The following is a 27,703-nucleotide window of genomic DNA, read 5'->3' on the forward strand; positions in this document are numbered from 1 at the left end:
CATTTGTTTATTTATTATTTTCATGTTCTGTGACATGATCGTACAATGAGTTCCTGAAGGCAGCATTAGAGGTCGGACTTAATTCCTCCAGTTGAACATTTTGTTGTTTATTTAATTTAGAAAATGTCTTCACAATAAAGCACGATCATGCCATAATGATAGAAAAGAGAACAGCTTTGGCAAGAAAATTCACATACTGTAAAATATCATTCATGAAAACTGAATGGCTGCTCTAATTTTTATTTTTTAAAAGGTACCCTAACAAAAACAAATAGAAAAGAATAAAAGATATATACACACTCACGGTTATGCTTGACACATTCACAAAAAAAGTGTAACTTGACCCACAGTTTATGTTCTAGATCTTTTTGAAAAACATTTTGGGCTTTGAAAATACAGTATTTCCCCAATATGGAGACTAATACTGTATTTTAATATCAGGCTTGTCAGCGTAACATATGGCAAATCATTTATACCACAATTTTCATGATCCTAAGACCTCCATCAGTGAGACTAATATCTTTAGTAATAAATGAAATACCCTCAGCAGCCTCAGAGCTGCACTGACGTTAAAAAAAACTGAGCACTTCCTCTGTGCTTTGACAGAAAGATCCGCTCATCTTCTGCTTTAAGCTTCATCAGAGTCTTCCTCCTCTCGTAGCTGGTGTGAAGACGATGATTTAAGTGGGACCGAGTCGAATCCATCTGCTGTCCTCTGAGAGCAAAAAGATAACAATGTAAAGCATGGTGAGTTGTATATAATATATAATTATATTCTAAGTATATAATTGAGGAACTTTTGAAGTAAAAAATCATTTTTTTTTATTACAAAAACACCTCTTAAGGAAGTGAGTTAATTCCAGATCACATGACCTGCTCCACATGATGTCATTTCCTCCTGAAGAAAAGACTGGCCAGACTCCAAGGCTTTCTGAGTTATTTAATATAAAGTAGTGTGTGAGTCAAGTGTGGATTTATGGCATGTCAACAGGTTTACTACAATATCTTTAGAAATAACTTTCAATTTCAGTTTCACTTAATTGTATATATAATATTTAGAAGAATCTTTCTGTAAAAATACCATGTGGTGTTTGGTTATGGGTTAGGGTTAGGCCATGTTGATTTCAGGCCTGAAAATAGCAAAAATGTCAACTATGATACAAAACGTCCCACAATTATATATTGACCCAGTTGTTTTAAGCAGCTCAGTGCAAAGGGGAATGAAGGAGTTACTGACCTCTCGTGAGAAAGACTTAATTTTGGTGAAGAAGGATTTCTTGGTGAGGTCCATGAGATCATCCTCTGCATCCTCTCCCTCCATTATCGCACAGCTGTCCACAGCGGGCAGCTCACACTCTTTACCCCCAGAGCTCATCATCAGCTTGGAGTACTTATACTGCAGCCTGCACACGGAGAACCACAGGATTATCAACACAGGCTACAGTTTTCAGGGTACATTTTTCCTCTAATTTTATTTAGAAGTGTGACATCTAACCCCTGTAAAGATAAACAAATATAATGGCAATGCACCCGATACATGTTATAAGTGTCATGAGGTTCAAGGCACATTCATACACTGCATATGTGACAAAATTAAAACATTCTGAAGGGAGGTGATCAGCCAGATGGGATCCATCTTATCTATGAATATTCTACTAGACTCTAAAATGATGCTGTTACATTTATATCCACCAGATCTCAATCTGAGATCCAAACAATCTAAATTTATAGACTTCGCAATACTGCAAGCAAAGCAATCAGTGTTAGCTTGGTTCACGCTGTTTTGACTGACATTTTGAGGATAAGAAAACTGTCTGCAAGATGTTTGCCTTGAATGTTGACATCAGATCAGAAGTTTAACAGAATAGACATTTTGAGGACACCTTTGGCTCAGTTTAAGGCAGATCCAGCTAAATTCCTCAGGAGATGTGTGACCCAGGATGAGACATGGGTTCCCCACTTTGATCCTGAATCAAAGAATCAAAGCTAACACAGGAAACACACCAGGTCTTCGCCTCCCAAAAAGTTCAAGCAAGCGGCATCTGTCAGCAAGGAGATGGCTTCTGTGTGTTGGGACAGCAAGGGATTGAACATAATTTACATCTTGCAAAAGGGTACAGCCATTAATGGGGACGACTATGCATCAGAACTGAGACAACTTAAAGACTGATTTTTATCTGTTTCCAAAGCTGACATTCCAGTTGCATGGTCGCCATTATTAGGGAGATGATGAGGTCATGTATGCTGTTGAGGAGAATCTGGAGACTCAAGATGTGACCTTCTCTAATGAAGGGATACTGAAGCTTAAACATCAGTGGACCAAGTGCATCGGCGTTAAAGGAGACTATGTTGAAAACAAGAACAGTCTTTCTCCTGTCAAGAACTTTTTAAAACTCCATCAAATCAGTGCCTAAACAAACACTAAAGGAGATATAAAGCTGAGATGTCTCACTTGCGTGTCTTTTTCCAGAAATAACAGCTGATACTGATGAGAAGCACAGCAGCGATCGTTCCTGTGGAAACACCAAACTTGAGCCAGAAATCCAGAGTCACACAAGCGCTGACTTTTTGTGCTGGCAGCGATTCTCCTCCGTAACACTGCAGAGGGTGCTGCCACACATAGGTGGTTCTCTGAAACACACACACAGAAATGGTCAGATTTTCCCACTTTACATATCAGTGAACAACCTGAATCTTTGGATTTTCTTCAGGAAAAGTTCAACATTTTGAGAAATATGCTTATTCATTTCCAGGTGCAGATAAGAGACGGAATCCGCTCTCATATTTCTTATTCGATATGAAGATAGAGCCATCAGGTCACTAGTTTAGTTTAGAACAAAGAGGGAAACAGATAGCCTGCTGACAATATCAGCTCAGACTCATCAGAATCACTAAAACTCACTAACTGACAGGTTATATCTTGCTTATTTAATCTGTGCATAAAAGTGTTAAAGCTAGAATTGTGTGTAATGAGCTTGAGTCGGAGGACTTTGTTATCTTTGGACAGAGCTGGGCAAACTGTTTCCAGACTTCTAAGCTTACTGACTGCTAGCTGTAACCTTATATTTAACAGATTGGTATCAATCTCGTCATCTAACCTTGTGCCAGAAGGGGATTAAGTGTATTTCTCAAAATGTTCAACTGTTCCATTAAACAACCCTGGAAAAGTTACATAAAACACGCCTGTGCTACTTTGTTTTCCTATCACATTTACTTTAAGTGAAATGAAAGACACCTGTCTCTGTGGGTGAATTATCAGATTAAATGGAAAGTGCACACTGTCCTATATATCATTTTACACAAGCAGTATTTTCCTGTGATCCAACCTGACGTGATTCATGTTTTTAGAATCTTTCCACACATTGCAAGTGTGTGATGGATGTGGGGAAGAGAGTGTGTCCACGGCTGTGCAGAGATACCTGTATTCCCTGGATACAAGCACTGACAATCTCTCTGTAGTGGTTTTTGGTGCAGAGTGGACATGCATGCTGGCTCTGCCACAGAAAGTGGAAAGTGCAACCATCACACGTCCCCTCTGAACAGTTACTGTGGAGGAAAACAAGGCGACAGAATGATCTCCACATTGTCCACAGTTCAGCTTCACAGAGCTCAATATGTCATAGGTTTGTGCAGAATATGGCTGTTGTACCACAATATGTGCATCGAATCAAATGTTGTTTGAATGATAACCTTCTGGGGCCCAAGTAGTTTCTGGGCATTCAATTTACTCGCTGTGGGCTCATTTTTCACTCTAATATAAATTCTTGCACCTTAATGGAAACAGCACAACCGTGACTAGAAGTAAAGAGAGTAGAGAGCTCAAAACTGCTCTATGTTCAGTATGACACATTTTCAGTGTCATAAATCATGAAAAAGTTGAATTTCTTTGTCCATCTTTGAATTGAAAAAAACAAAACAAAACAGCGTCAGCATGTGCAACATTTTTGCGGGTGTCCACAGGTTTTACCAGAACTGGAAAAAAAGTGATTCTACAGACTATAGATACTTTACTAACTACATTTTAATTAGTTTCCATTAGTGATATCCGATATTACCGGACCATAGATATTATAGGACCGATACTGGCACAAAAACGTAATATTGGTCGAAATCGTGATCAGATTTTTTGCCTATCATGAAAACCGATGAAATAATGCCTGGATTTCATCGGCATTTACAGAGGGAGGAAGAGTGTGAACTGTTGTTTGAGACAAATAAAAAAAAAAATATATGCCATTTTTTCCATAACTTAAATTGAAGTAGTTTTCTTATTTTGCACAGACAATGTTTACATTTGGAAAACCTTGTTGCATTTAAGAATGCATCCAATGGGGCATCACAATAAAAATAGGCATGATGTGTTAATTCCACGACAGGAGAGATGTGATGTTACCTAAAATTTGTTAAACAGCCCACATATATCGGTATTGGTTGATATCGGAATTGGAAATTGACAGTTGGACAATATCGGCATATCGGTAATCGGCAAAAAAGCCAATATCAGACGTCTCTAGTTTCCATACATCCCATCTGCTCTGTGTAAACAAAGCCTGCAGTTCAGTCGAGTTCAAACATAAAGTCTCTGAATTTTTGTCATGTGAGTGTTAGTTGCTGCTGATTTATCATGGCTTCCTGGTTGTACTGAGGAATGCAGAATTTTAGTTTTTTTTATACAATCTGGTCAGAGTAAATATTTGTTTTTGAGGATTTTTTAAATGATACATGCAGAATAAAGTGATTTTGATCAGTTATTATGATTTCAAGCTTAAATTTGTTTTGTTTTTTATTTCATGATGTATTAGTGTTAGGGTTTTACACACGATTATTTCAAAGATTGTCAGAAATGTGAACATTTAACAATCTTTTCTGTTTTTAGTTTCTCGTTCCGCTAGAATGAGTTATTTTGGTAATTACTTTAATCTCCAAATGCCTTTCAATTCTCAGAAAATTCAAATTAACATTACCTTGGCAGTGTGATGTGGTCTTTAGCAGTCACTGAGGGATTGCATCTCAGTCTGATGGCGGCCGATCTGCCTTTTTTACAAGCCTGAGTCGTATCACTAGACCTGGAAACATCAAAAACACAAAAATCTTAACTATGTGATTCATTTTAAACTGTTTACGAGTCTCGATTACATGTCATTATTGAACAAATGATACAACTTCCAGCATCAAAAAATGTACCAAAACGTATTTTAAAGCATCACTGTGGAATAAGAAAATAAATGAATAACTGTGGTCTGATTTACTTGTAGTAGAATATAACATCTGGCAGGCCGGATGCTGCGGGGAACAACGAGTCTGGAGAAGAGATGGAATCCAGGGTCGTCTTTGTGGTCGCACCTTCAGAATTAGAAGACATGCAGAATTATTACCTCATATATTACATATATACACACACAATGTAAATACAGCAGCATTACCTTTTATTGCTAACATCCCCACAAAGCAATACCTATTTTGATGCCCAGTCACAGGCTGCAGATGTGTTTAAAATGCAAGAAGTTTCATTACGCACGTGTTTCTCTCTTTTGTTGGCCTAAAAAAGCAGCATACTATACATTAAAGTCTGTGTGAGTCTGACTCTATGTGCTAGTGGGTTTATAAGCCTACACATAGCTAAATGCTAATATTAAATGTTAAAATAGTGACAATGCTAACATGCTAATGTGTTGCAGGTGCAGCATAATGCTTCCTATGTTCACATTCATGCTAACATGTACGAAGCATAGCTGAGGCTGACAGGACAGTTTTGCAGGTATTTTGTCATAAATCAAAGTGAAAATATGCTAGACATCTAATATTACAGAGAAATGCCAAAATTTTGCACAAATTTCCTCTGGTTTTATAATTTTACTCATTTCTAGTTTCATCTTTTAATCTCTTCTGGGGTTCTCAAGGTTGAAGTTGTAGAAAAATATTGGAAATGCATTAGCATGGGTCAAAAGACTATCAGTGGAAACGGGTATCAAATTTTATATTGAGCATTGTCAAATTGTTGGTACAATTTACTTAGTCTTTTTTTTTTCTTACAATTCCCAAGAAATGAATCAATATAAAAACTGTGTTACTTTGGCAGGGAGGCAGTCGCCTCTCTCTCTCTATACCTGTGGTTTCTATTAATCTGACTGGTTACATACCATGTGTAAAAGCCAATAGGAACACAGTTTATAGTCAACACCGAAGGATAAATGTTTAAATGTTCCCTTTTAGTTAAACACATATAAATATGATTAAACTAAGGCATTTCAATAGAGATTCTTGTTGGAGTTTGCCTTATACTAAATCTTGACACCAGGATTTAAATTTTTACTGCAAATGTATATTGGTTCCATTTGTTAGTTATTGATTGACTCCTAAAATGCATCACTGAGTCTCAGTTTAGAAATGATCCTACACCCCAGCAGATGAAACTATGTGTACTAAAAATAGAAGAACTAGTAATAATAATAATAATAATAATAACAAGCTTTTCTCTATATCCGACTGTCAAATGTTTCTGACTGAAAAACACCAGTCACAGTTTAAAGTTTGGGAAAAACACCCTTAGGTTATGATTTTAATACTGCTGCCAATTCTGGAAGAAAATGTAATCAAATTAATTTTTTCGAAGTGAGCACTGACACACTTCAACACAGAGAAAATTGAAAGCAGCAAGTCCAGATGCAACATATGCCCCTGGTGTGTAACCGCCCTTAATTAATATTTGAACACGCTTTTCGGCAAATGACTAACGGCCTCCTACAAACACATCCTTCGGTCCGTACCGATGAGTGAGTCACCGACGAGGAAAGGCTGCGAGGACACGACGCTCTGACTCCTGATGTCAGAGGGAACCACAGTGGACTGGCAGACGTAACCTCTGACCTCCCTCCCACTCTGAGTGACGTTGTCCACGCAGGAAGCCGGGATTCTGCTCTGTAGGAGAAACACTACGAGGTAACGCACACGTCAAACTGAATTTTTACCAAAAATACAGTCATGGAAAAAATGATTAGACCACCCTTGTTTTCTTTAATTTCTTGCTCATTGTAATGCCTGGTACAACTAAAGGTATATTACCTGAAGAATACAATGAATACAATAAAAATTCAGCTGATTCCTTAATACTTTATGTCCTATCTGACATGCTTCAGCTTCATTGCATCCCAGGGTCATTAAGAGGCCATTTCATGTCATCAGCAGCACATGTAAAGGTCTAGAGTGGTTTCCTGCTGTCATTCAAGCTGTAGCACAACTCAGAAGTTGTCAGCTCTCACAGAATGCCTAAAACTATAGAATTATGTGAAGCCACTAATTGGCATGAGTGAGAGACAGGTAGCAAAAAACTGAAGATCTCCAAGACAGCTGTTCATTACACCAAGAAAAAACAAGCCCAGCATGGTTCGACCAAACTGCTAGCTGGTCAGGAAACGTCTTTCTACCCACCAGATGACCATCACTCATCTGTTCCTGTGTCAAGAATCATTGTCAGACCTCTAGGGACCTTAAAAATGAGTGGACACTGTGGAGAAATGTGACTTGTTTGGCAAGGACAGCTTGAAACCGACTTCTTGAAGCTGGTCTGAAGTCACACAGGACAGGAAGAAGCCCTTCATCAAGGAAAGGCAGAGGAAAGCCTGGTTACTCTTTGCTGGGATCACAAGGATTGGACTGTTGATGATTGGACTGAGGTTCTCTTCAGGGATGAATCCAGTTTTCAGTTGATGTCCACTCCAGCCAACTTACTGGTTAGGAGGAAGCCTGGAGAAGCTACAAACCAGACTGTCTGCCCCTACAGTAAAACATGGGGGTGGATCAGTGACCATCTGGGGTAGTTTCAGTCTGGGTGGAACAGGGCACATGCAGTTGTGTGAAGGGCAAATGATCTTTCCTGTTTGGAATGGCTGGATTCTCCAACAAGACAATGCCCCTCACCAGATCTAAGTCCAACTGAAAACCTGTGGAACATCATCATACGCAAAATGGAGAACCCAAAAACAAAGCAAATTAGTTAGAATTAGTGCAACAGAAATGGGCTTCTGTGACAGCAGAACAATGTCAGAAGCTGGTGGAGAGCATCCAAGACACATGGCTGCAGTCATCAGAAACAATGGTTATGCAATCAAAAACTAACTCCTGTGTGGATCATGTGACTAAAACAGACAGAAAAAAAACATGGAATACCTAAAAGCTGTTTTTGGCAGTAAAATGCCATAGCTGTTGATGAAAGAATTTAAGTGTTTTTGGTTGTTATCAAGAAAACCATGGAAAATGTCTAGATATCAGCTCTTAAATTAAACTTTTATGATGTTGTTGTCATTATATTTGGCCAAACAAATGCACCTTTAGTTGTACCAGGCATTAAAATGAACAAGAAATTGAAGAAAACAAGGGTGGTCTAATAATTTTTTCTAAGACTGTAGTCATCGGGATGTCAGATTTCTCACCTCTGTCCCACACAGACCCACACTGAAGCGCTGGAAGTATCTCAGGCCTTTGATGGTGAACCGAGGGCTGCTGTGGAAACCCGTGACGTTGGCCAGAGGAGAGAAGTTGTAGCGCTGCAGAGATCCTCCTCTCGTCTGCACAGCCAACGTACAGTCGCTGAGACAAGCTGTGTGGGCCTGAAGGATGAATCAGGGAGTCAGCAGGTGCATTTATATCACACTTTGTTTACAGCGGGAGGAAAAAAAACACATGATCCGTCTGTGGGAAACCAAGTGAGACAGCTGGTATCTGCCAACATCAGTGAAAACACTCACTGTGGTGACTCTGGCTGTTGTTACAGCAGAGGTGTATTAAGGAAAGTTTTTAGGACTGCTTCTTCATGGTAAAGTTGTATTTTTTAAGTCAGTTAAAAGTAAATAGCATCTTAGTTCGACCCACATTCATTCAGGTAAACAACCAAAATCAAAACATGCCAGAGGATAGTACCAACACAAAAGTTTTTTCCACTTGAGTAAAAGAGAAAACTGAATAATTGCTTTTCTCAATAAAAGACACAGGCATTTTTAGTTCTGTAAATGGGAGAAATTTTGCAACGGTGATTTGTTTGCACGTTTACTCGACAACAAAGTTTGTATAATTTAATTTGTGATATACCAACAAATACAATTAGGAATAGAATTTTCTCAATGTTCTTAATTTGTTTGTGTTCAATTTTATTTTCAGTAAATGCTTCTCCCATTTGCACATTGCAATTAAATTAAAAATATGGACTCATACCGAGAGCTTCTATGTTCACTCAGTGGGTCACATTTTGTTTTCTTCACCTTGTTAGTCTTTGTGTTTGGTCCACATTGAATACATGCAGCCTCTCCGACCGGCTGATCGGCCCTGATGAAGGTGTTTGGCAGGCAGCTCTGACACGCTCCCGACCCGTTGACCATGTAGTGACCCGGTGGACACGGAACACAGGCGGAACCGGCCTTAACGGACATCAGAGGGCAGCGGCGACACTGCGAAGCCACACCTCCGATCACATTGGTGATGGAGATGGAGTAGATCTTTGCAACATCAGCGCTGAACTTCTTCTCCTGAGGGAAACACAAGGAGTCACTTATTCTTTTTATAGGAACACAGTTTATAGTCCAACTCTGTTTTATAGTCATTAGAGTCACACTCTGAAGTAAGGTGTAAAGTATGGTGATAAAAAAGAACCATTTTGGGTATTATCTTAAGGTACTGCTGCTATAGTCAAATTGAAAACAGATAAAGACAAGTGAAGAGAGCACAGCAGACAATGAGACATATGGAAGTTTTAGTAAAACAAGTGACTGACGGGAGCAGATGGGAAACAGTTTGTTCATTTTAAACACACAATATGGGAAAGTGCTAAAATAAACTGCTGTTGGACTGTGAAAACTCTATACTGCCTTAAGAAAATAGGTTCTAAATTAGTTTAATTTTAAAGACGTTTATGTCTCACACAGTCTGAGCAGGTTTTTCTTGCATTATCAGACACTTCTGTACCTCAATGAAGCTGATTGAGGTCAAATATCTTTCAAAATATGCACTCATCATTTACCATTTAGGCCTACAGGTACACAATGTACAAATGACACAGCAGCTTACAACTTCCTCCCAGAACAACTTTCATATTTTGCCGGTTTTATGATTTTTCAAGGCAATTCACAACCCAGCATACACATGAATTAGTCACATTAAGAAAGAGTCATTTTAAGACTGCAATGACTGTCAGTGATCTGAGTTTTCTCACCTCTTTTTCCGTTTATAGTCCAGCTCTGTTTATAGTCATTATAAAATAGAGATACAAAGAATCCAGAATACAAAGGTCATTTAGATCCTTTTTAAAGGAGCCACACAGGTCCAAGCTGCCCTCTAGAGGTCAGTGCAGCATGTCAAACCTGTGATTTACTTGCACAGAAACACTCCACAAGTCAGCAAGAGCAAACACAACACTACAAACTGTAGTAAATTTCAACAACCAACAGGTGCTTTTATGGCTTCTTCTTTTTCTATTGAACATCCCACACACAAAAATGTTCAAAATGACTCCAAAATCTCAACATTACATTGATCTGAGAAAAGAAATTAATTAAATCTTCTATTGATAAGCATTAAATGGACCACTGGCATCAAATGTAATCACTGAATAAGGATTTATTCAACTCTATCTATCTATCTATCTATAGTCTATCTATCTATCTATCTATCTATCTATCTATCTATCTATCTATCTATCTATCTATCTATCTATCATCGTTTGACACTTGATTTTGAAAGCTGTCTCTCACCACTTTTAACTCCTGCGTTCGTTGAAAAGTCCAGGTGAAGCCGACGGTGCTGTTGCTCTGGATCACGTAGGAGTACGACTGTTTTCTGTTGCTGCCCGTCCAATGCTCCACCACTTCGTTGTTCCACTGATTGTAACCCTGCAGAGAAATACACTCACTTCATTACACATTACCTATTTGTATGCATACTGTACATCCATGTGACCAAAATGCTGAAACATTTTCTCTCACCGCCAAGAAGTAAAATCTGCAGTCAGCTGTACACTTGGTCTCAAAGACGAAGGTGATGCGAGACAGTTCACTCCTTTCACTGTCTTTCACTGCTGACTGAGGCAGCCTGATAAAACAAGGGACATTTTAATAAACTTTACACTCAGATATACATCGGTAACAGTATTGGGCTTATAGTGAACCATTAAGGAAGGCAGTAACTGAACTGAAAGTACTGCAGCTACCATAAAAGTTTAAAGAAGATGAAGACAAACATCTATAACTATCTGAGAGAGACTTTAATGTGTAATTCTGTTGAGGAAAATCCTGTCTGACCTCATCTGGGTCAATCTATAACTGAGGGACTTTTGAAGTCCATGTTATATATGTTGCATACATTTTTATTAAAAATTTAAAAAACTAAGGCTTTTTATGTTCATTATGATCATGTCTTTACAAAATCCATAATTGCTTATTCTGGAAACAATCACTTATTAATAGAATGTCAATTAAATAAGCACCTGAATTCAATAACAACCACCTTCTAATTAGCTAAACAATAATAAAATGAGTTTATTCAAAAATTAGTTTTGATTGTGTTCTTTTTATTCAGTTCAGATAATCATGACAGATATTTCTTTTTTGGAAATATCTCAGATTTTATATGGAAAATAACAAATTGTATCTGTGTCCCAGAAATCACTTTCCACTAAGTTCCCCATTACAAAAACACCTCTCAAGGAAGTATGTTAATTCCAGATCATATGACCTGCTCCACATGATGTAATTTCCTCCTGAAGAAAAGACTGGCCAGACTCCAAGGCTTTCTGAGTTATTTAATATAAAGTAGTGTGTGAGTCAAGTGTGGATTTATGGCATGTCAACAGGTTTACTACAATATCTTTATAAATAACTTTCAATTTGAATTTTACTCAATAGTATATATAATATTAAGAAGAATGTTTCGTTAAAAATGTCATGTGGTGTTTGGTTATAGGCGGTCATGTTGATTTTAGGCCTGAAAACAACAAAAATGTCAACTTATGATACCTGTCAGCTACGTTACATAAAGTCCTGCAGTTATATTTTGACCCACCTGTATCCAGGGACACTGAGTGTGAGCATCAGGAAGTCAGTGTCCTGATTCCCAGGGGTTGTGTAGATGTATTCTCCAGCCACCTCCCAGGCTGCAAACAAAGAAACAAACATAAAAAGTCACATCCTCCTTTGTTGTCCTACCAGCAATGTGATGACTCACTATGCATCTTCTTTGGAGAGTAAACTGAACTGGTGTCACTTTAACACGATTTAGTTCAATTTTTACAAGCGGTTCTAAATATGCAAGTTGGTTCCTGACCTTTAAAAATAGTAATTTTATAAAATAATCTTAACTGAGGAGTCATTTAGAAGCTGCTGGGGCTGTTTTTATGTTATTTCTTTCAAATTCATGATTCCTGGGTGCTCACTGGTGCAAGTTGTACTTTAGGATATTTAATCTTTCTGCTGTCTTTTTATTTTTTTGAGACTTTCCTTACAATAATTCGACTAACTGTGTTCAGGTGGTAATCATTATTCAGCACTGATGTGAGGCCCTGTCCCACTTTGCTTTGCATAATGTTAAGTTTCTCACCTGTATTATGATCGGACTCGCTGAACTCTTGATGGAAGACGGAGCTCCTCATGTTGGTCGGCATCTTGTTCCACCACTTGTACTCGAATCCCACCACCGGCTCCGTGCCAACAGGACACTTGGTACAAACTGTGGGTAAATAATATGATATCATGTCAGAATGTACATGAGAGCAAACTGCTGAATGACACTGGTGGATGTGACAATTAGAAAAGTTACTAACTGTCCAACAACTGTAGAATTTGAACCTTTATAAACAAGTGTAAACTAGTAATTGTCGACCTGAAATCAGGTTACAACTTAAAATGCTTTAGGTTTATTAGTGTCAGTACTATATGTTTTTTTGCCTATTTTGTTGTTTATCATTCTAATGAGAAACAAACTCAGTAGTATCAAACATACCACCTTGTTCTTACACTTTAATTTAATTTAATATAAATATATTTTATTTTATTTTATTTTTGGTAATGACTTTTAATTTGTGTAATGATGTTTTGCTCTTTTGTTGTATGCTGCTAAACTGCCTTTTGTTGTTGTTTAACAATGACAATGAAGATGTATTCTATTCTGTTATCTTGTATACTATTTACTGCCTAGTAAATGTGGAGATGCATGTAGGAACACAAAGTTTTTTATAGTATTTCTATATTCCACTGCATGTTTACTGTATTTATTTTGTGCATCTGTATGTTTTTTCTTGTATATCATTAATATTTGCATAAAAATAAACTTTTCTCCTCCAATAAACAAGTATAATTAAAAAAAAAAATTCTGAACTCCTTTCAGCACAAAACTGTAAACTAATTTTTAATAAACTTATATTCATTTCTATTTAGTGTGCGATGATGTGCACTTTTAGCTTTATGTGACAGTAAAATGAATCCAAGAGGCTGACATTAATGAGAACAGAGGAAAATGAGAGTTCTGGTTCTGCACCTGTTCCATTTGAGAAGGAACCATTGGTGCAGGGCTCACAGGTGGAGTTAGAGACAAAGAAACCCGGGTTACAAGGCGGACAGGTTTGCTTCTCCCCTGACGCAGGAAGCTTCACTGCTCCTTCAACCGTCTCGCTGCAGATCTTGGGCTCAATCCACTTGTACATGAGCTGAGTCTGAGACACACATGAATACATGAAAGAAGCCACTGGCAGCACAATCAGCCAGATAATTTATATTGAAGGAAACCTAATCGTTACACCAGATGGTCGCTTGCAGGACATTGAAAGAAAAATCCCTTTGTGTGTTCACCTCTACAAAACCATCATGAACCCTGCCTCCACGTGTCGTGTCCTTTTTTTGTTACCTTTCCCTCAGAGTCGCAGGGAGTGTGGGTGTAGAAGTAGTCGCTGTTTGTACATGCAGGTCTTGGTTTGCAGCTTCCTGAACCAGCCTCTGGCAAAATAATAACCAAGCCAGCGAAAGGGAAAAGGAGCCAGCGGGGATGAAGGAACACGCACATTAAGATCCAATGATAAGAAAAACTTTACACACCACTTAAGCAGTAAATGTTGTATTTGCATCTTTCATTTGTGTGGCAACATGCAAATACATAACGGCTGCAGGTCGACCAGAATCAGTCGGCCAGTGATATGAGCTGCCTCTATGGACATGAAACAAGCAAACCTGCATATTTGTCTTTTTCACACTCATGGCAAACAGTGGCACCCTTGTTGGAGAAGGTATCAGCAGGGCAGGGAGAGCAGTGGGCAGAGCCTTGTTCAGCGCTGTGGGTGCCGGGTTTACAGTGGAAACACTCTGACGTGTAGGCCACCCCTGGAAGAGAAACACTGGTTTTAATCATTAACAGAAACAAGGAGACGGGGAACAAACAAATGTTTAGAACTGCTGCCCACAAAACACTCTCCGTGTGTTACTGTACCTGAGATCCGAATGTTTCTCAACAGCACAGGTTTGACTGCACTTCCCTGCAGAGCATATGTTGTGGTTCGCCAGTACAGCACGTTGTTGCCTTTATTCAGCTCTACCTGCACAGAGTCGTGTGAAAAGAAGAAAAATTCACAAAAAAATTAACAAGACAAGAACTGCAAATACTCCGAGATTCTAATTTTAGTTTCAATTTTTAGATTGTTAGCTTGTTTGGTGTTTTATGGTCTCGCTTAGTGGTGCAGAGAAAGGTAGTGTTCACTGGAGAAGAATACTAAGAGTATTCTGTTATATTCCAGTATAACAAGAAGAAGAAGAAGAAAGAGGAGGAGAAGAAGAAGGTGGAGGAATGGAAGATGAAGGAGAAGAAGAAGAAGGAGGAGGAGAAGAAGAAGAAGAAGGAGGAGAAGGAGAAGAATAGAAAATGGGTGTTGTTTTTATATAGTCTTTTAACTTTTTACATATTTTTTTGAATCGCTTTGACCTGAAACAGCTGAAGATAAAAGAAATAATAAATAATGAGGCATTAATAATAACAGAGTTGTTTCCTTCAAAACTCAGGCAGCATCCAGACATGAGCTAGAGTGACAAAAAGCTACATCTTTAAAGGGACAAACCCTGTGTTGGCTCCAGTTGTTGTCTGAGATCTTCATCCATCGACTTTCAGAGTCTGTAGACTGACACTGATCGTTCTGAATCTACAAGACGAGGAGAAAAATAGTAAAAAACATCGCCTACAAAAACAGCCATCTTTGTCTGCACCAGTCACACTTACAAAAAACTCAAAGTAGATGCTGTTATCAGGGTAGAAATACTCAAAGGCCAGAACTCCAGGTTTCTTCAGGCTCACAGCGTAGGACAGCATTGCAGTGCACTCGTCTGTGTTTGATGCTACGTAGTCACCTTTTGGTGTCCAGGTCGAGCTGCAGAAACATCAGCAGCAGAAACAGCTTGGAAATCAGATGAACAGAAACAAAAGAAAAAAGACATCTCTTAAAATAAAGCAGGTGAGGTGTAGTATGGACTAACTTGGAGCAGTCTGTGTGGGCGTTCCCCTCGTTCATTGTCATCCCCTGAGTGACAAAACCTGCCGGCAGGTCGTCCCACTCGTCAAAAGCCACGCCGGTGCCCAGGGAGTAGGTGCCTGCAGCGCATTTCTGGCACTGCTGCGACTGCATGTCAAGGAACTCCCCATTGCTACAGGAGAAGGCTGTGAGAGGAAAAACACAAGGGCAGAAAGAGACAGAAGGAGCCACACTGTAAAAGCCTCATGGAAACATACAGTTGCAAGCAAAATTATTCCACCCCCTATGAGGTTGTATCGTTAGTACTTTGTGAAGCTGCCTTTTGCTGCAATGACCTGCTGTAGAGGAGGTATAGTCTATAACAAGCTTCTGGCAGCGCAACTTGGGAATTTTAGACCATTGGACAATGGTCTCCAGCAATGTTCTCAGGTCTACGTGCTGCAGCAGCTTTCTTCAGATCCCACCACAGATTCTCGATTGGGTTTAAGTCTTGAGATTGTGATGGCCACTTAAGAACCTTCCAGACTTTTTTCTCTTACCGAGCCTTTGCTGATTTTGATGTGTATTTGGGGTCATTATCTTGCTGGAATGTTCAATTACACCCAAGCTTCAAGTTTTTCACAGACTGAGTGACATTCTTGGCCAGAATATCCTGGTACTTGCCTGAATCCATGGTGCCTTCAACACGTTGGAGATTCCTGGTTCCACAGTAGGCAGGGAGTTCTTCTTGTATGCCTCGTTCTTCCTGTGCCAGACTTACCTCTGATCCATTGGACCAAAGAGCTCTAGTTTTGTGTCATCAGTCCATAGAACAATCTCCCAGAATTTCTATGGCTTTGATAGGTTGGTTTCAGCAAACTGGAGATGATTTTTTTGTGATGTGGCTTCAGAGGTGGTATCCGTCTAGGGGATCTGGCATTAAACCCTTCAGCATGGAGTGTGTGGCGAACTGTGTCCACAGAAACATCAGTTCTTCTTTCAGCCAAATCCTCCTGCAGGTTCTTGGCAGTAAGCCTAGGTTTCTCATCCATCTGTCTCTGCAGGAATCTTGATGTGCTTGCTGACGGCTTCTTTTTTCCACCACGACCACAGTAGCGGGGTGGCTTTGAACTTACAAATGATGCCTCCAACAGTGTCTCTGGGAACATTCAAGAGCTTGGATATCTTCTTGGACCCATTTCCTTTCTTGTGCAAAGCAGCTTTCTCCTCACTAAACTTCAGGGACATCTCTCTGGTCTTAAACATGTTGCTTGCAAGAGGCATATGGGGAGTACTGACACAAAGTGTACCCATTTTATAGACATGAGTATTAATCAATGTTTAGCATGTGTCACCTTTAAATTCACCTGGATTATGAATTAAATCTTGATGTTTGCTTTGGTAAAACTGTTCACCTCTTGTATGATTTAGTAATCGCCTGCAGTTGTAATGTTGCTCATTTTGCCAGAATGTCAAAAATGTCAAGGGGGTTGAATAATTTTGCGTACAACTGTGAACAACCTAGACCTTATTATTTACACATAAAAGCTGTGACACAGATCGGATAAAACAAGATAAGAAAGTAGGACACCTACTGCACTGGGTGCCTTTGACTGGATCTGGGAGGCCCGTGCACGTGTCGGCTTTGTTGGGAACCGCCACCCTCCATCTCGACCCGAGTACGTCACACTCTGTGTACTCAAAGTGATAATCTGACTGCAGGCAAAAACACAGGTGTGACTTTCACACAGCGCAGACAGTAAAATATGCACATATAAAATCGAAACTGACACAGAAAGAAATAAGGATTCAAATACTGAATATTTTCCAATTAATCTGTTAATGCCTGTTTTAATTTCTCACAGTGATGATTTAAAATGTCTTGTTCTGTGTGACCAACAGTCCAAAACTCCGATATATTCAGGTAACTATCATGTGTGACACTAAAAAGCAAAAACATGAAGTTTGGGAAGCTGGAACCAGAAAACTGTTTAAAAAAAAAAAAAAAAAAAGAGCATAAAATGTGTAATCAGTCATCGAAAGTGTTACAGGCTCATCTTCAAAGAATTAATTACCTAATGTTTAGTGTTTCATTCTGTATTATCCCCTGTTTATTTTAGGTGTTCTCTGTTGTTTTATTTTGCTTTTAGCTGCCTGGTTCTTTGGTGTGATGTCGTCTATCTAATTCTTTAATTCTCTAATTTTTTGACTTTTATTTTTAACTCTCAATTTTGTTCTTTAATTTTCTTTAATTTGCATGCTAATCTAGCTAATTATTCATTTAATTTCTTGCCACTTCTACTATTTATTTTAACTGACTGCTCTGACTTGTCTCCTGTATCTTGCTTGATTGTCTCTGTGTTTGCATGTTTTAACTGTCAAAGCATGTGTGAACACTGTTGTTAAGAGTGCTATATAAATAAAGTTATTATTATTGATGTATAAGTGATGCAACTGACCAAGCACAGATCACCAGACTGTTTTATGTCTTTTGGAATTTTCTCCCCAAACCCGGCCAGCCTCTTTTACAAATAAAAGGTGAGGCCAATATTTGCCCAGGAGGCGCTTCTGAACAGTTGTTTTAATCTCACATATCAAGGATGTGCTGCAGCCTCTCTGCTGCCTTCAGGCCTTATTTACTTAGCCGGAGGGGGGCAGAAATGCTGATTTTGTCCGATCCTTTGGCAAACATTTAATTCCAGTGTTGTTGTCGCAGAACTTTGGGGACGGCAGGAGCTCAGGGGCTGTTTGTCCGTCACACTTTGAGACACTGGCAAACACTGTCCCGCCCGTAATGATGGAATTAAAGGTCTGAAACATCCTGAAATAAGTCTCAAATACTGAGCGGTGTAATCTTAAGATGGTCAACAGCAGGGTTTAATATTCTCAGAAAGGTCACTCAGCAGCCCAATCCAAACCCACACAGAGCCTAGTTGGATTAATAGTTAACAGAAACACAGCAGCAGCAGCAGCAGCAGCACTTCACCGCCTCACAATTAGAGCTGCTACATTAGCTGAGGTGAGGGTATCGAATGGTCCAAGTGGGAGGACCTGATGTAAAAATGCATTGAGCTGGAGATGTCCTGCAGCTTAATCGCCTCCTTTAAACAAACATGAGGGAACCAAGGCAACAGGACATCATGACCGCTGGGCCTCAAAGACGCCAGCATGAAAACACCTGAATGTAGCATCTACCAGCACTACTTCCTTAAATTAACATTCATTAGCTCTGTAAAATTCACAGGTCACACACTCTGTAGTAAGGTGCAAAGTATGGTGATAAAAAAGAATCATTTTGGGTATTATCTTAAGGTACTGCTGTTATAGTCAAATTGAAAACAGATAAAGAGACAAGTGAAGAGAGCACAACAGACACTGAGACATATGGAAGTTTTAGTAAAATAAGTGACTGACGGGAGCAGATGGGAAACAGTTTGTGCAATAAGTGCTAAAATAAATTCCTGTTGGACTGTGAAAACTCTGTACTGCCTGAAGAGGTTCTAAGTAAGTTTAATTTTAAAGACGTTTATGTTTCACACGGTTTAAGCAGGTTTTTCTTGCATTATCAGACACTTCTGTACCTCAATGAAGCTGATTAAAGTCAAATATCTTTCAAAATATGCACTCATCATTTAACATTCAGGCCTACAGGTACACAATGTCCACATGCCACAGCAGCTTACACCTTCCTCCCAGAAAAACTTTCATATTTTGCTGGTTTTATGATTTGTCCAGGCAATTCACACCCCAACATACACATGAATTAGTCACATTAAGAAAGAGTCATTTTAAGACTGATAGTGTGTCAGTGGCTGTCAATGATCTGAATCTCCTCACCTCTTTGCACATGGGCAAATCCGCAGAAGCTTGTGCCAAAACCAGCCCCAGCACAAAGTGGCTGAGGTGTGTGATGAGGCCTCGCTGCATCCTGGCTGCTGTCGGAGCTGAACTGATGGAGGATCGGAGGGTCGACCTGAACCCTCAGGTGCTGCTGGAGGTGTGGCTTCTCTCTGCTGTGGGCAAACACTGGGAGGTGACTGGTTCTGCTGTGTTCACACTGACTTATCTTTTAATGCCTCACTCCTCAACCGCAGTGAGTTCACCTGTGGCTTTGTGTTGGTGTTAACTTTGTCCCAGGTAAACTGACCTACTGCTGCAGTCACCACTAATGCCAACTAACTGCACTTAGTGGCCGCTGTGAAAAATGTCAAAGTACACTGTAAAAAAAAAAATATATATATATATTAAAAAACTGTAAAAACAGTGAAAATAACAGCACTTACCTGTACAATACACATTATATGTATATTTATATATATAAAAGTCTGGACACATCTTCTCATTCAATGCTCTTATATTTATTTGTATTATTTTCCACATTGCAGAATAATACTGAAGATTAACACCTTTTTGTTTACAACATAACTCCGTGTATTATTTTATAGGGTTATTTGAATGGTGGAGTCAGACCTAAATTCAGTGAGTCTAGGATCTGCCTTTTAGTGAGGCGTGTCCCAAATACCAACACAATGATCTTTCTTTTCGCCGGGGCTCTGTCAGCGTTTGACAACTCCAGAAGGTACAATGACAACTTTAACTCAGCATGAAGCATCAACACCTTCCATTTCTAACTGCTACTGCTGCATAACAAGCCCTGCAAAATAATAAAATATTTCAGCGTCTTTTCTTGTGTGTGTGTTTGTTTTTTTTTTTTTTTAAGTAAATATAAACAAACTCATACAAAACTGAAATGGAAAAAAGTTTCATCAAAATGTATAAATGTGCATATCAACTGTTGGAATAGAACTACGAACACTTTGTGAACTTCTGAACTGGAAACCGTGTGAACCCAGCATGCCAAATGATTTATTCTGATTCTTTTCTTTGGAGACGCCATCTGATGAAAGTCTTTTCACCTCGTTTCCTCTGCATACTCAAGACTCTGCAGCAGCCGAAGACGAACACAGCAGGAGTGGAAAATGGGAAATAAAGAATGCAGACTCTCATGTGTGCATAAACAACACAGCAGATATATTCTCTCTCACTTGAAAACACTTTTAACTTGCAATAAATTACTTTTTGGTCACTTGAGGGCCACAAGCTGTAAACAAAACATACAGAGAACCTGTTAGCAAACAGATGCTCATTTACACATCCAGCAGAGTCAGTCCAACCATCTCAAATAATGCTGTTGCTCCTCTGTCTCAGATTTTGTTAACTTATTTGTTATTTTCGACCCAAAATTAAGTTCTATAAATTATTTTGGCATAATTTTTTTTTGAGTTTTGTATGTTTTCAGACCTAGGAAGCCATTTTAAGGTGTTTTGATGTGTATTACCAACATTCACGTTGAATACAGTCATGGAAAATATTATTAAACCACCCTTGTTTTCTTTAATTTCTTGCTCATTTCGATGCCTGGTATAACTAAAGGTATATTACCTGAAGAATACAATGAACATGACAAAAATTCAGCTGATTCCATAATACTTTACATCCTATTTGAAATGCTTCAGCTTCATTGTATTCCCAGGGTATATAAGAGGACATTTCATGTCATCAGCAGCACTGCACATGCAAAGATCTAGAGTGGTTTCCTGCTGACATTCAACCTGTAGTACAATTCACAAGTTGTCGGCTCTCACATAACACCTAAAACTGGAGAAAGCGGGAAAGCTAGATGAATACATTTCTAAGCATAAATTAGAAATAAAAATAATCAAATCTCTTGTAAGATCTAATCATACTGTCTTGCTGAAAGGTAGCTCTTAAATGGCAGCATAATAATTTGTTCAACCACTTTCAATGTATAAATGTATAACTTCACTGATACTTCACATGAGTTTTACAGACATTCACAATTCTGGAAATAAAAGTCATTATATTTGACATTTCTGTGATTGTAAGCTGGAGGAGGCTCAGAATGAATAGAATTTTGAAGGATTAGGTTTATAAAGTTAAGCCCTTTGAGTGCAAATGTAAATGTTGTTATTATCTGCTCTTCTTATTCAACACGACCTTGATCAGATTCAGCATGCCAGGTAGTTTGCATAAACATAAACAAGAACCATAAACTAATATTAATATTTTACACTCGAAAGGCCCCACAGCAGCTTTTAGACTGGATTGTACAGATAACATTCTATTCAGATATTAATACTGCATCCCATCGATGCCACTGGCTCTTTTCAACAGACCTGTGCATTGTTTAGTAAGTGCAAAACAGCACTCAGGGAAAGAGTTACACCTTTAAAATCTATTATCGAATGATCAAAAAACTGTAACATAGTGTTTGCTAGAAGGTAGAGTTTAGGTGCAATAAAGGCAGAAACAGACTGAAAACACAGAGAACAGAAAAAACTGATTGAAGCACAGACAACAATACACAAAACACAGCAGACCATTGGATCTTAAATTATCTTAAATGTCATCCTACCACAGCTGACAATTGCAATGCAGTTACACAGATTCTCAGTTCTGAGTTCACTGATCCATACTTTCATTTGAACACAGTTACTGTTGTCACCTTCTGGAACTGACAGCCACAGTTTTCTCCTCAGTTTCCTTTTCAACCTTCTTCAGGTCAATAACGCTTTGCTCCATTTACCTCAGACTAAACAGGGAACGACAGAGTTTGATCGTTTCTTCAGGTCTGGATTAACCAACTAATTAATGCCTCATTATGGAATGGGTTTTCTAATTAAGTTGCATGCAATCATACATCATGATACACATGAATAAAACTTTGATTTTTGACCTTCAAATGCTGATTTGTTTATCCTGTTTGGAACAGTTTTTTGCTCCTGTTGTCTCTTTTTACTCTTTGGTTCATGGAGATGCTTCTTCTCTGTCTATAGTTAATTCTCACAGTGATCCAGTGTGACAGCTTCCTTCTGCAGGACCTTAATCTGTTCATCAATGTTTCCAAACTTGGACTCAAACAGTTAAGACTAACAATGAAACACCGCCTCAGTGGAACTCTTAACTAATATAAATGGAAGAAGCTGAAATGTCTCAAGCTACAGCACACTTGCAGGAAAGCAAGAAACCAGATTTATAAAATGCTAAAGTTGAAGAAAAAGGTTTGAGGTCTTCTGCCAGCTTTATTTATGAGTCTGTTTCTCACCTTCATCTGCTGTTGTTTCTCTTCAGCATCCACAGGACTGGTTCACTGCAGAGTTCCTCCAGATTATATTGTGGCAGTAAAATGCCCTCTTTAAGGTGAAGTTCTCTTCTGCTGTGTAAAACACCCCAGAAAATGGACAGAAAGATGAAGGTCACCACAGATGTCTTTCCAACTCAGAAAACACAAAAAATAAAGTTGAACTAAAACTCCTAGCATTTTGTAATTATAATTTCCTCTGACTCAGACATCCAGCCTGGACACACGAGGAGAAAAACCTACAGAAGTGAGATGTAACTTACTTGACATATGGACAATATATATAAAATTCAGAAATGGATTTAATTTCTTTGAAATTAAATCGAAGAATGCAGTTTAATTACATGTCTGTATGTATAATCTTATATCAATTTATCTCAATAGTGGTGTCCATTTACAACTTCACTAACATATCTTGTCTCTATTGCCATAGAAGAGTGTGCATTTTGCACAGAATGCATTATCTATTAAAGGTTGCACAAACTGGAATATTTTACCTATTGCTATCAGAGAAAGCTCCACTTTTGTCAGTTTTAAGAGACAGTTCAAGGCATGGCTGATTGACAATCAAACATGTGAACACTGAGGAATTAAGGCACTTTAAAAACAGTCTCTTTAACTACATGCACTTTATGACAGCCTCTGCCTAGAAAGCACTTTTCTAAAATAGTAGCACTTTAGGGTAGGTTTAACCCAGACAGTATTAGTTTGTCGCTGTCTTTGTTTTACTATGTTGTTTTTTGTACATCTGTATCCCTGTATGTTTTTCTTTTATGTGTGGGACAACGGATGGAAATTAGAATGTGGTAAATCTACTGTATTTACCGCAACCTTGTGTAAACCGTTATGAGATTGTATGCATAATTATTGTATCCATAATTCTTGCCTCTGATAAAGGAAATTAAATAATGTGAGAAGAGAAATGCACTGTTCTGATCTTCACCCACAGATACATCATGCACCTTGTACTGGTGACAACTGGAGGCAACTTGTCACCTAAATATGTTGAACCCAAAACATCAGCAAATGAAAAGTAAGAAAAATGTCCATATGAGACACAGAAAACAAAAAGAGTCAGAAAAAAGACAGAACTACAAAAATAAATCACTGTACATATGCTTTTATAGGTGATTTAATTTTCTCTCACCTCGTTGACTTTACTGTGGCTCAAACTACAACGGACTTCATCTTCATGATCTTCCTGTCACAGACCTGAGGGTCAAACAAATGGAAAGATCAAACTAAAGGATCATACTAAGGTTTGTATTTGGCTGTAACAATAAATAGATGGTAAAAATGACAGCATGCACTCCTCTCACCTCAATCATGAATCTTTTTATGTCGTTTTCATGCTGAAAGACAAACACCCACAGGTTCTGGAGGGAGACGTGGTTTTCTACAGCAAAGCGGAGACGCCTCACATCGATCTGAGGAATACATTTCTGGCATTTTGTGAAGAATCAACAAGAGTAAAATAAATAACAAACAATGTGAACCCTTTGCTCTGAATTCTTATTTGGCCATGTTGCTATTTGGAAATGTACTCTGTGTGGTAACACCTTTTAACCTTTCAACAACATTCGATAAATGGATTACTAAATACTTTCAGTGATTGCTAATGTACAGCACACGTCAACAACTAAAACTTAGAGAAAGAAATTTGTATTGTAGCAAATGTGTTAGTTTGTCATTCAGTCAAGAGCTATGGTTGTTCAAATACACGAGTACAGACTTATATCTGCTTATTACTACATTATACTGTGTTATAAACCAGCTTTTAAATGTGACTTAAGGGGGTTTATATGACGTATTATCACCAACATCAGAGGTTTCCACCAAAGAAGTGTTTGTTGTGTCTGAGCCACTGGAGGGCAGTGTGAGTTTGTGTCTTTGCAGCTTCTCCTCTTCATTATATAGTTAATATCACTAAGATTCCTCTCCAACACTGACAATACATAGAAATAAATACAATCCTACATTAACCATACGCTGCAGATGATGTAAATTTATCTTTTATTGTGTTCTTAGATAGTGAAAAGTGTGAAATGTAAATGTAAAAATGAGATCGTTGTTTGAGAAAACTTCAGAGGACATTGTGTGAACATTCTCACTTTTAAACAGAGAAGTCGCTCTCCTCCTCGCACAAGTCAAACTTCTCTCCTTTAATCTGGGCTCTGGATGCGCCTCCGATCGACTGATTGATCTTTGGGGTCACGTCTGGTCGGTCGCCAGCTTTGGCAAGTTCTGCCGTCGAGTCATCGATGATTCATCTGGCATCGCTGACTCACTTCTGGAGGTCTTCTTCCTCCATCTGCTTCAGTCTCAGCTTCTGTTTAATATCATCCATCTGCAGACGAGTGTGGGAAGAGGTGCCACTGACTATGAGCAGACGACAGCTGCAGATAAACTCTGCCCTATGGTGCAATAAAGGCAAAATGTACAGTAACCATGTATGGTATGATTACACCATGTAAATTTAGAAATACAGATTATACAGGATAATTTAAATGTACTCGATATAAAGCATATAGATGATGAATCTTTAATAGCTGCAAACTTTCTTCAAAGTTTCACCTCTTTTTGTTTTCAGTCTAAATCATCTAGATTGTTTGCACTTCAGAACCTACAGCCTTTGTTTCAATGACTTCCTTAAAGTTGTTAGTCTTGTAATTAATAGCATATTTAAACAGTTTCGCATTTACTCAAAATGTAATATACACTTAATGTACTGTCAAATAGTAAACATACTTTTAAAAATTGCATAAAGTAACACATCACTGTCTGTGTCTTCTTTAAAGAGCCCATATCCTGCACATTTACAGGTTTACAATTTTATGTTTGGGGTCTACTGGAATATGTCTATGAGCTGAAAAGCTTCTCCCTTTTAGAATTAATAAGTGGCCATCAGGGTGTCTGCCCCCCAAAAAGTTAATGAAAAACAAGGTCCTAGAAATGCATTCTAACAACTACGGTCCTGAAGATGAAGCCTCCTCTGAAATAACCCAAACTGCTCTTTGTTCAGTCAGCTACTGGGCACAACAAAACAAAGATGTAGGAAAGGGTGCCTAACGCTTAAGTTTTCCAGGGAAGGAGATGCACACAAATTAGTTTCTGGCAAATCCAAATAATCAAACTGCTCCAACTGAGGCCTTTTGTAAATTGTTGTTTTAATGTTTAATTACTGACATTTAAAAAAAATGAAACACAAAATTTTCAAGCAAGTGTGACATGGGAGCCTCAAAATATTTGTGTGTGTGATTATGTGTGGATGTAACCGCTTTTCCTACATATTTCACCATTTGAGGCCTGTAAAATCAGTAGAATTTAGTGTGGCACGTCAAGGTCCAGTTTTTTTTGCAGTTTTAATATGACCAAATGTTGGTGTGGACTCATTTGCAGTATCACAAAAACTGGTGGACAGAAAGGTCTGTATATTATCTTTACATGTGCAAAGTTACAAGTTGTTTCCATGTTATTTTACCACACGGGTCTTGCCATTTTTACAGACTGTCCCCATTCAAACACTGAATAGAGAAATAAGTCTGGGCGCAACCAAGTAAATATTTAGGAGGGGGGTGCCTCACAAGTTTTCCTTTCCAAAAGGAAACTTCAAAAACAATTCAGAACCTGTAACACGTATAAGAATCGACGATATTCATAAAGGAAGGAGTATTTTCTACTGCATATCTGGGAGAACAGAATGTTTTCTACTCAGTGAGGGGACACGACCTCCCGACCCAAAACAGTTGGTCGTGCTAAACGGTCGCTGAGCAGATTTCTCCATCCGAGGCTCCGCTGCTTCTCGGCTGTGGTAAGATCAGAATCGCCTCTCTACTCATCGTCCACAGTGAAGTTTGAGATGGACCCAAACTCACCCAGAACTAGTATATCTGATCGAATCATCACTTCTGACCACAGCACGAAGCGTGGAGGCCCCGAAAGGTTGAATCTCGCCGGCTGCTCATCGCCGCGGAGGCTCGAGAGCGGTTTTTCCTATCATCTCTGTTCAGAGCGGAGCTAAACTCTGATCAGATCAAATAAGATCACTGTGTAGGTTTTTAGAAAGACACACGCACGCTGACACTCCACATTCACTCACCCAAACAGCCTCAAACAATCACACACATAAACATTCCCACACAGACCAACATTCACACTGAGGACAAACCTCTTCCGATTCCGGTTTAAAGCAGAAAGCCGCATGGAATCATGGGACATTGAAAGTAGCCAGCGGGAGTATGGCGACCCCATGTGGCCAAAACGCACAACTTACTGTTTGTCCTGCAGTGAATGAAGACATTGCACTTTTACACTCAAGTAAGTCCATACAAACACAGAGGGGCAACATCAGCAACATAATAAGTAAATAAAACTGAATGAAGCTTTATAAATAGATTAAGAAATTACAGAAGAATTTTGTCCTGTCAAAATGTTACATCAACTGAAATCAAAACCACTTCTTTTGAATTCTCAGGCCAGTAAATTTAATTCAGCGCTAAAGATTAATAAGGCAGCTAACATCCAAGAAAAGACCAAATATTAAAATTGACTTTATCTGTTGTCAGATTGTCTTATTATTAAAATTGGATTTATCTAGTGGTTAGGAGGTAAATAGAGGAGTCATATGGATTGTAGGCTTCTTATCTCGGGGGCACATCTTACACAAATTCACCCTAAATGTACTAGAAATGTAATAAATCCCCACCAAAACATGACACTACAATTAAACAGTCCATGTTCACTCTTTTCTTCTGCACTCAGTGTCAGAGACAGTTCACATAACATTTCTAATCAGTGAGAAATTAAATATTACAAATAATAACTTTTTTTTTAAATCTCAGGAATAATAGGCTCAGTTGTAAACTAATGGACACTGAAAGAAACCGTTTCCTCAGAATATATTGGCAAAACCACAGTGCTGTGGTTATTATTATTATTATTATTATTATTATTATTATTATTATTATTATTATTATTATTATTAATAATAATAATAATAATAATAATAATAATAATAATAATAATAATAATAATAATAACAACACATGTATGCATATAGTGTGTTGTATGTATGT

General features: G+C 38.5%; 1 protein-coding gene and 1 non-coding gene across 4 annotated transcripts; both read right to left on the minus strand.

Moving 5' to 3' along the window:
• Nucleotides 1-86: 86 nt before the first annotated feature.
• On the minus strand, nt 87-26,797 carry elapor1 (endosome-lysosome associated apoptosis and autophagy regulator 1). 3 transcript variants are annotated; one of them, XM_035947069.2, is made up of 27 exons: nt 26,504-26,797; nt 24,740-25,042; nt 23,948-24,055; nt 23,776-23,840; nt 22,593-22,700; nt 19,304-19,479; nt 17,062-17,182; nt 15,492-15,672; nt 15,238-15,385; nt 15,080-15,160; nt 14,458-14,563; nt 14,202-14,351; nt 13,882-13,970; nt 13,516-13,690; nt 12,580-12,708; nt 12,046-12,136; nt 10,971-11,076; nt 10,740-10,877; nt 9,255-9,518; nt 8,430-8,606; nt 6,768-6,918; nt 5,250-5,343; nt 4,965-5,066; nt 3,420-3,546; nt 2,453-2,631; nt 1,238-1,403; nt 87-715 (listed from the first exon to the last, which is right to left on the minus strand). In XM_035947069.2, the coding sequence occupies exons 6-27, from the start codon at nt 19,391-19,393 to the stop codon at nt 629-631; spliced, it is 2,952 nt and encodes a 983-aa protein (XP_035802962.2). In that variant the 5' UTR covers nt 19,394-19,479; nt 22,593-22,700; nt 23,776-23,840; nt 23,948-24,055; nt 24,740-25,042; nt 26,504-26,797; the 3' UTR covers nt 87-628. The 3 variants fall into 3 exon arrangements, with proteins under 3 accessions (XP_035802962.2, XP_023123578.3, XP_035802963.2); XM_023267810.3 differs by having other exon boundaries at nt 22,593-22,703; XM_035947070.2 differs by having other exon boundaries at nt 22,593-22,703; nt 23,948-24,070.
• On the minus strand, nt 26,441-26,827 carry LOC111567000 (small Cajal body-specific RNA 2). Its single transcript, XR_002746045.2, has one exon. It is a non-coding gene; the product is annotated as a small Cajal body-specific RNA 2 (non-coding RNA).
• Nucleotides 26,828-27,703: the final 876 nt, after the last annotated feature.

This window comes from Amphiprion ocellaris, chromosome 8 (assembly GCF_022539595.1).
Source record: "Amphiprion ocellaris isolate individual 3 ecotype Okinawa chromosome 8, ASM2253959v1, whole genome shotgun sequence".
Lineage (NCBI taxonomy): Eukaryota > Metazoa > Chordata > Actinopteri > Pomacentridae > Amphiprion > Amphiprion ocellaris.

Excerpts from the sequence above, each read along its gene's own strand:
- elapor1 (XM_035947069.2), bottom strand. The coding sequence starts at position 19,393 with ATGCAGCGAGGCCTCATCACACACCTCAGCCACTTTGTGCTGGGGCTG. Across the intron at positions 9,519-10,739 it reads GAACGCAGGAGTTAAAAGTG|GAGAAGAAGTTCAGCGCTGA; the intron begins GTGAGAGACAGC and ends TGTTTCCCTCAG. Across the intron at positions 5,344-6,767 it reads CGTCGGTGACTCACTCATCG|GTGCGACCACAAAGACGACC; the intron begins GTACGGACCGAA and ends CTAATTCTGAAG.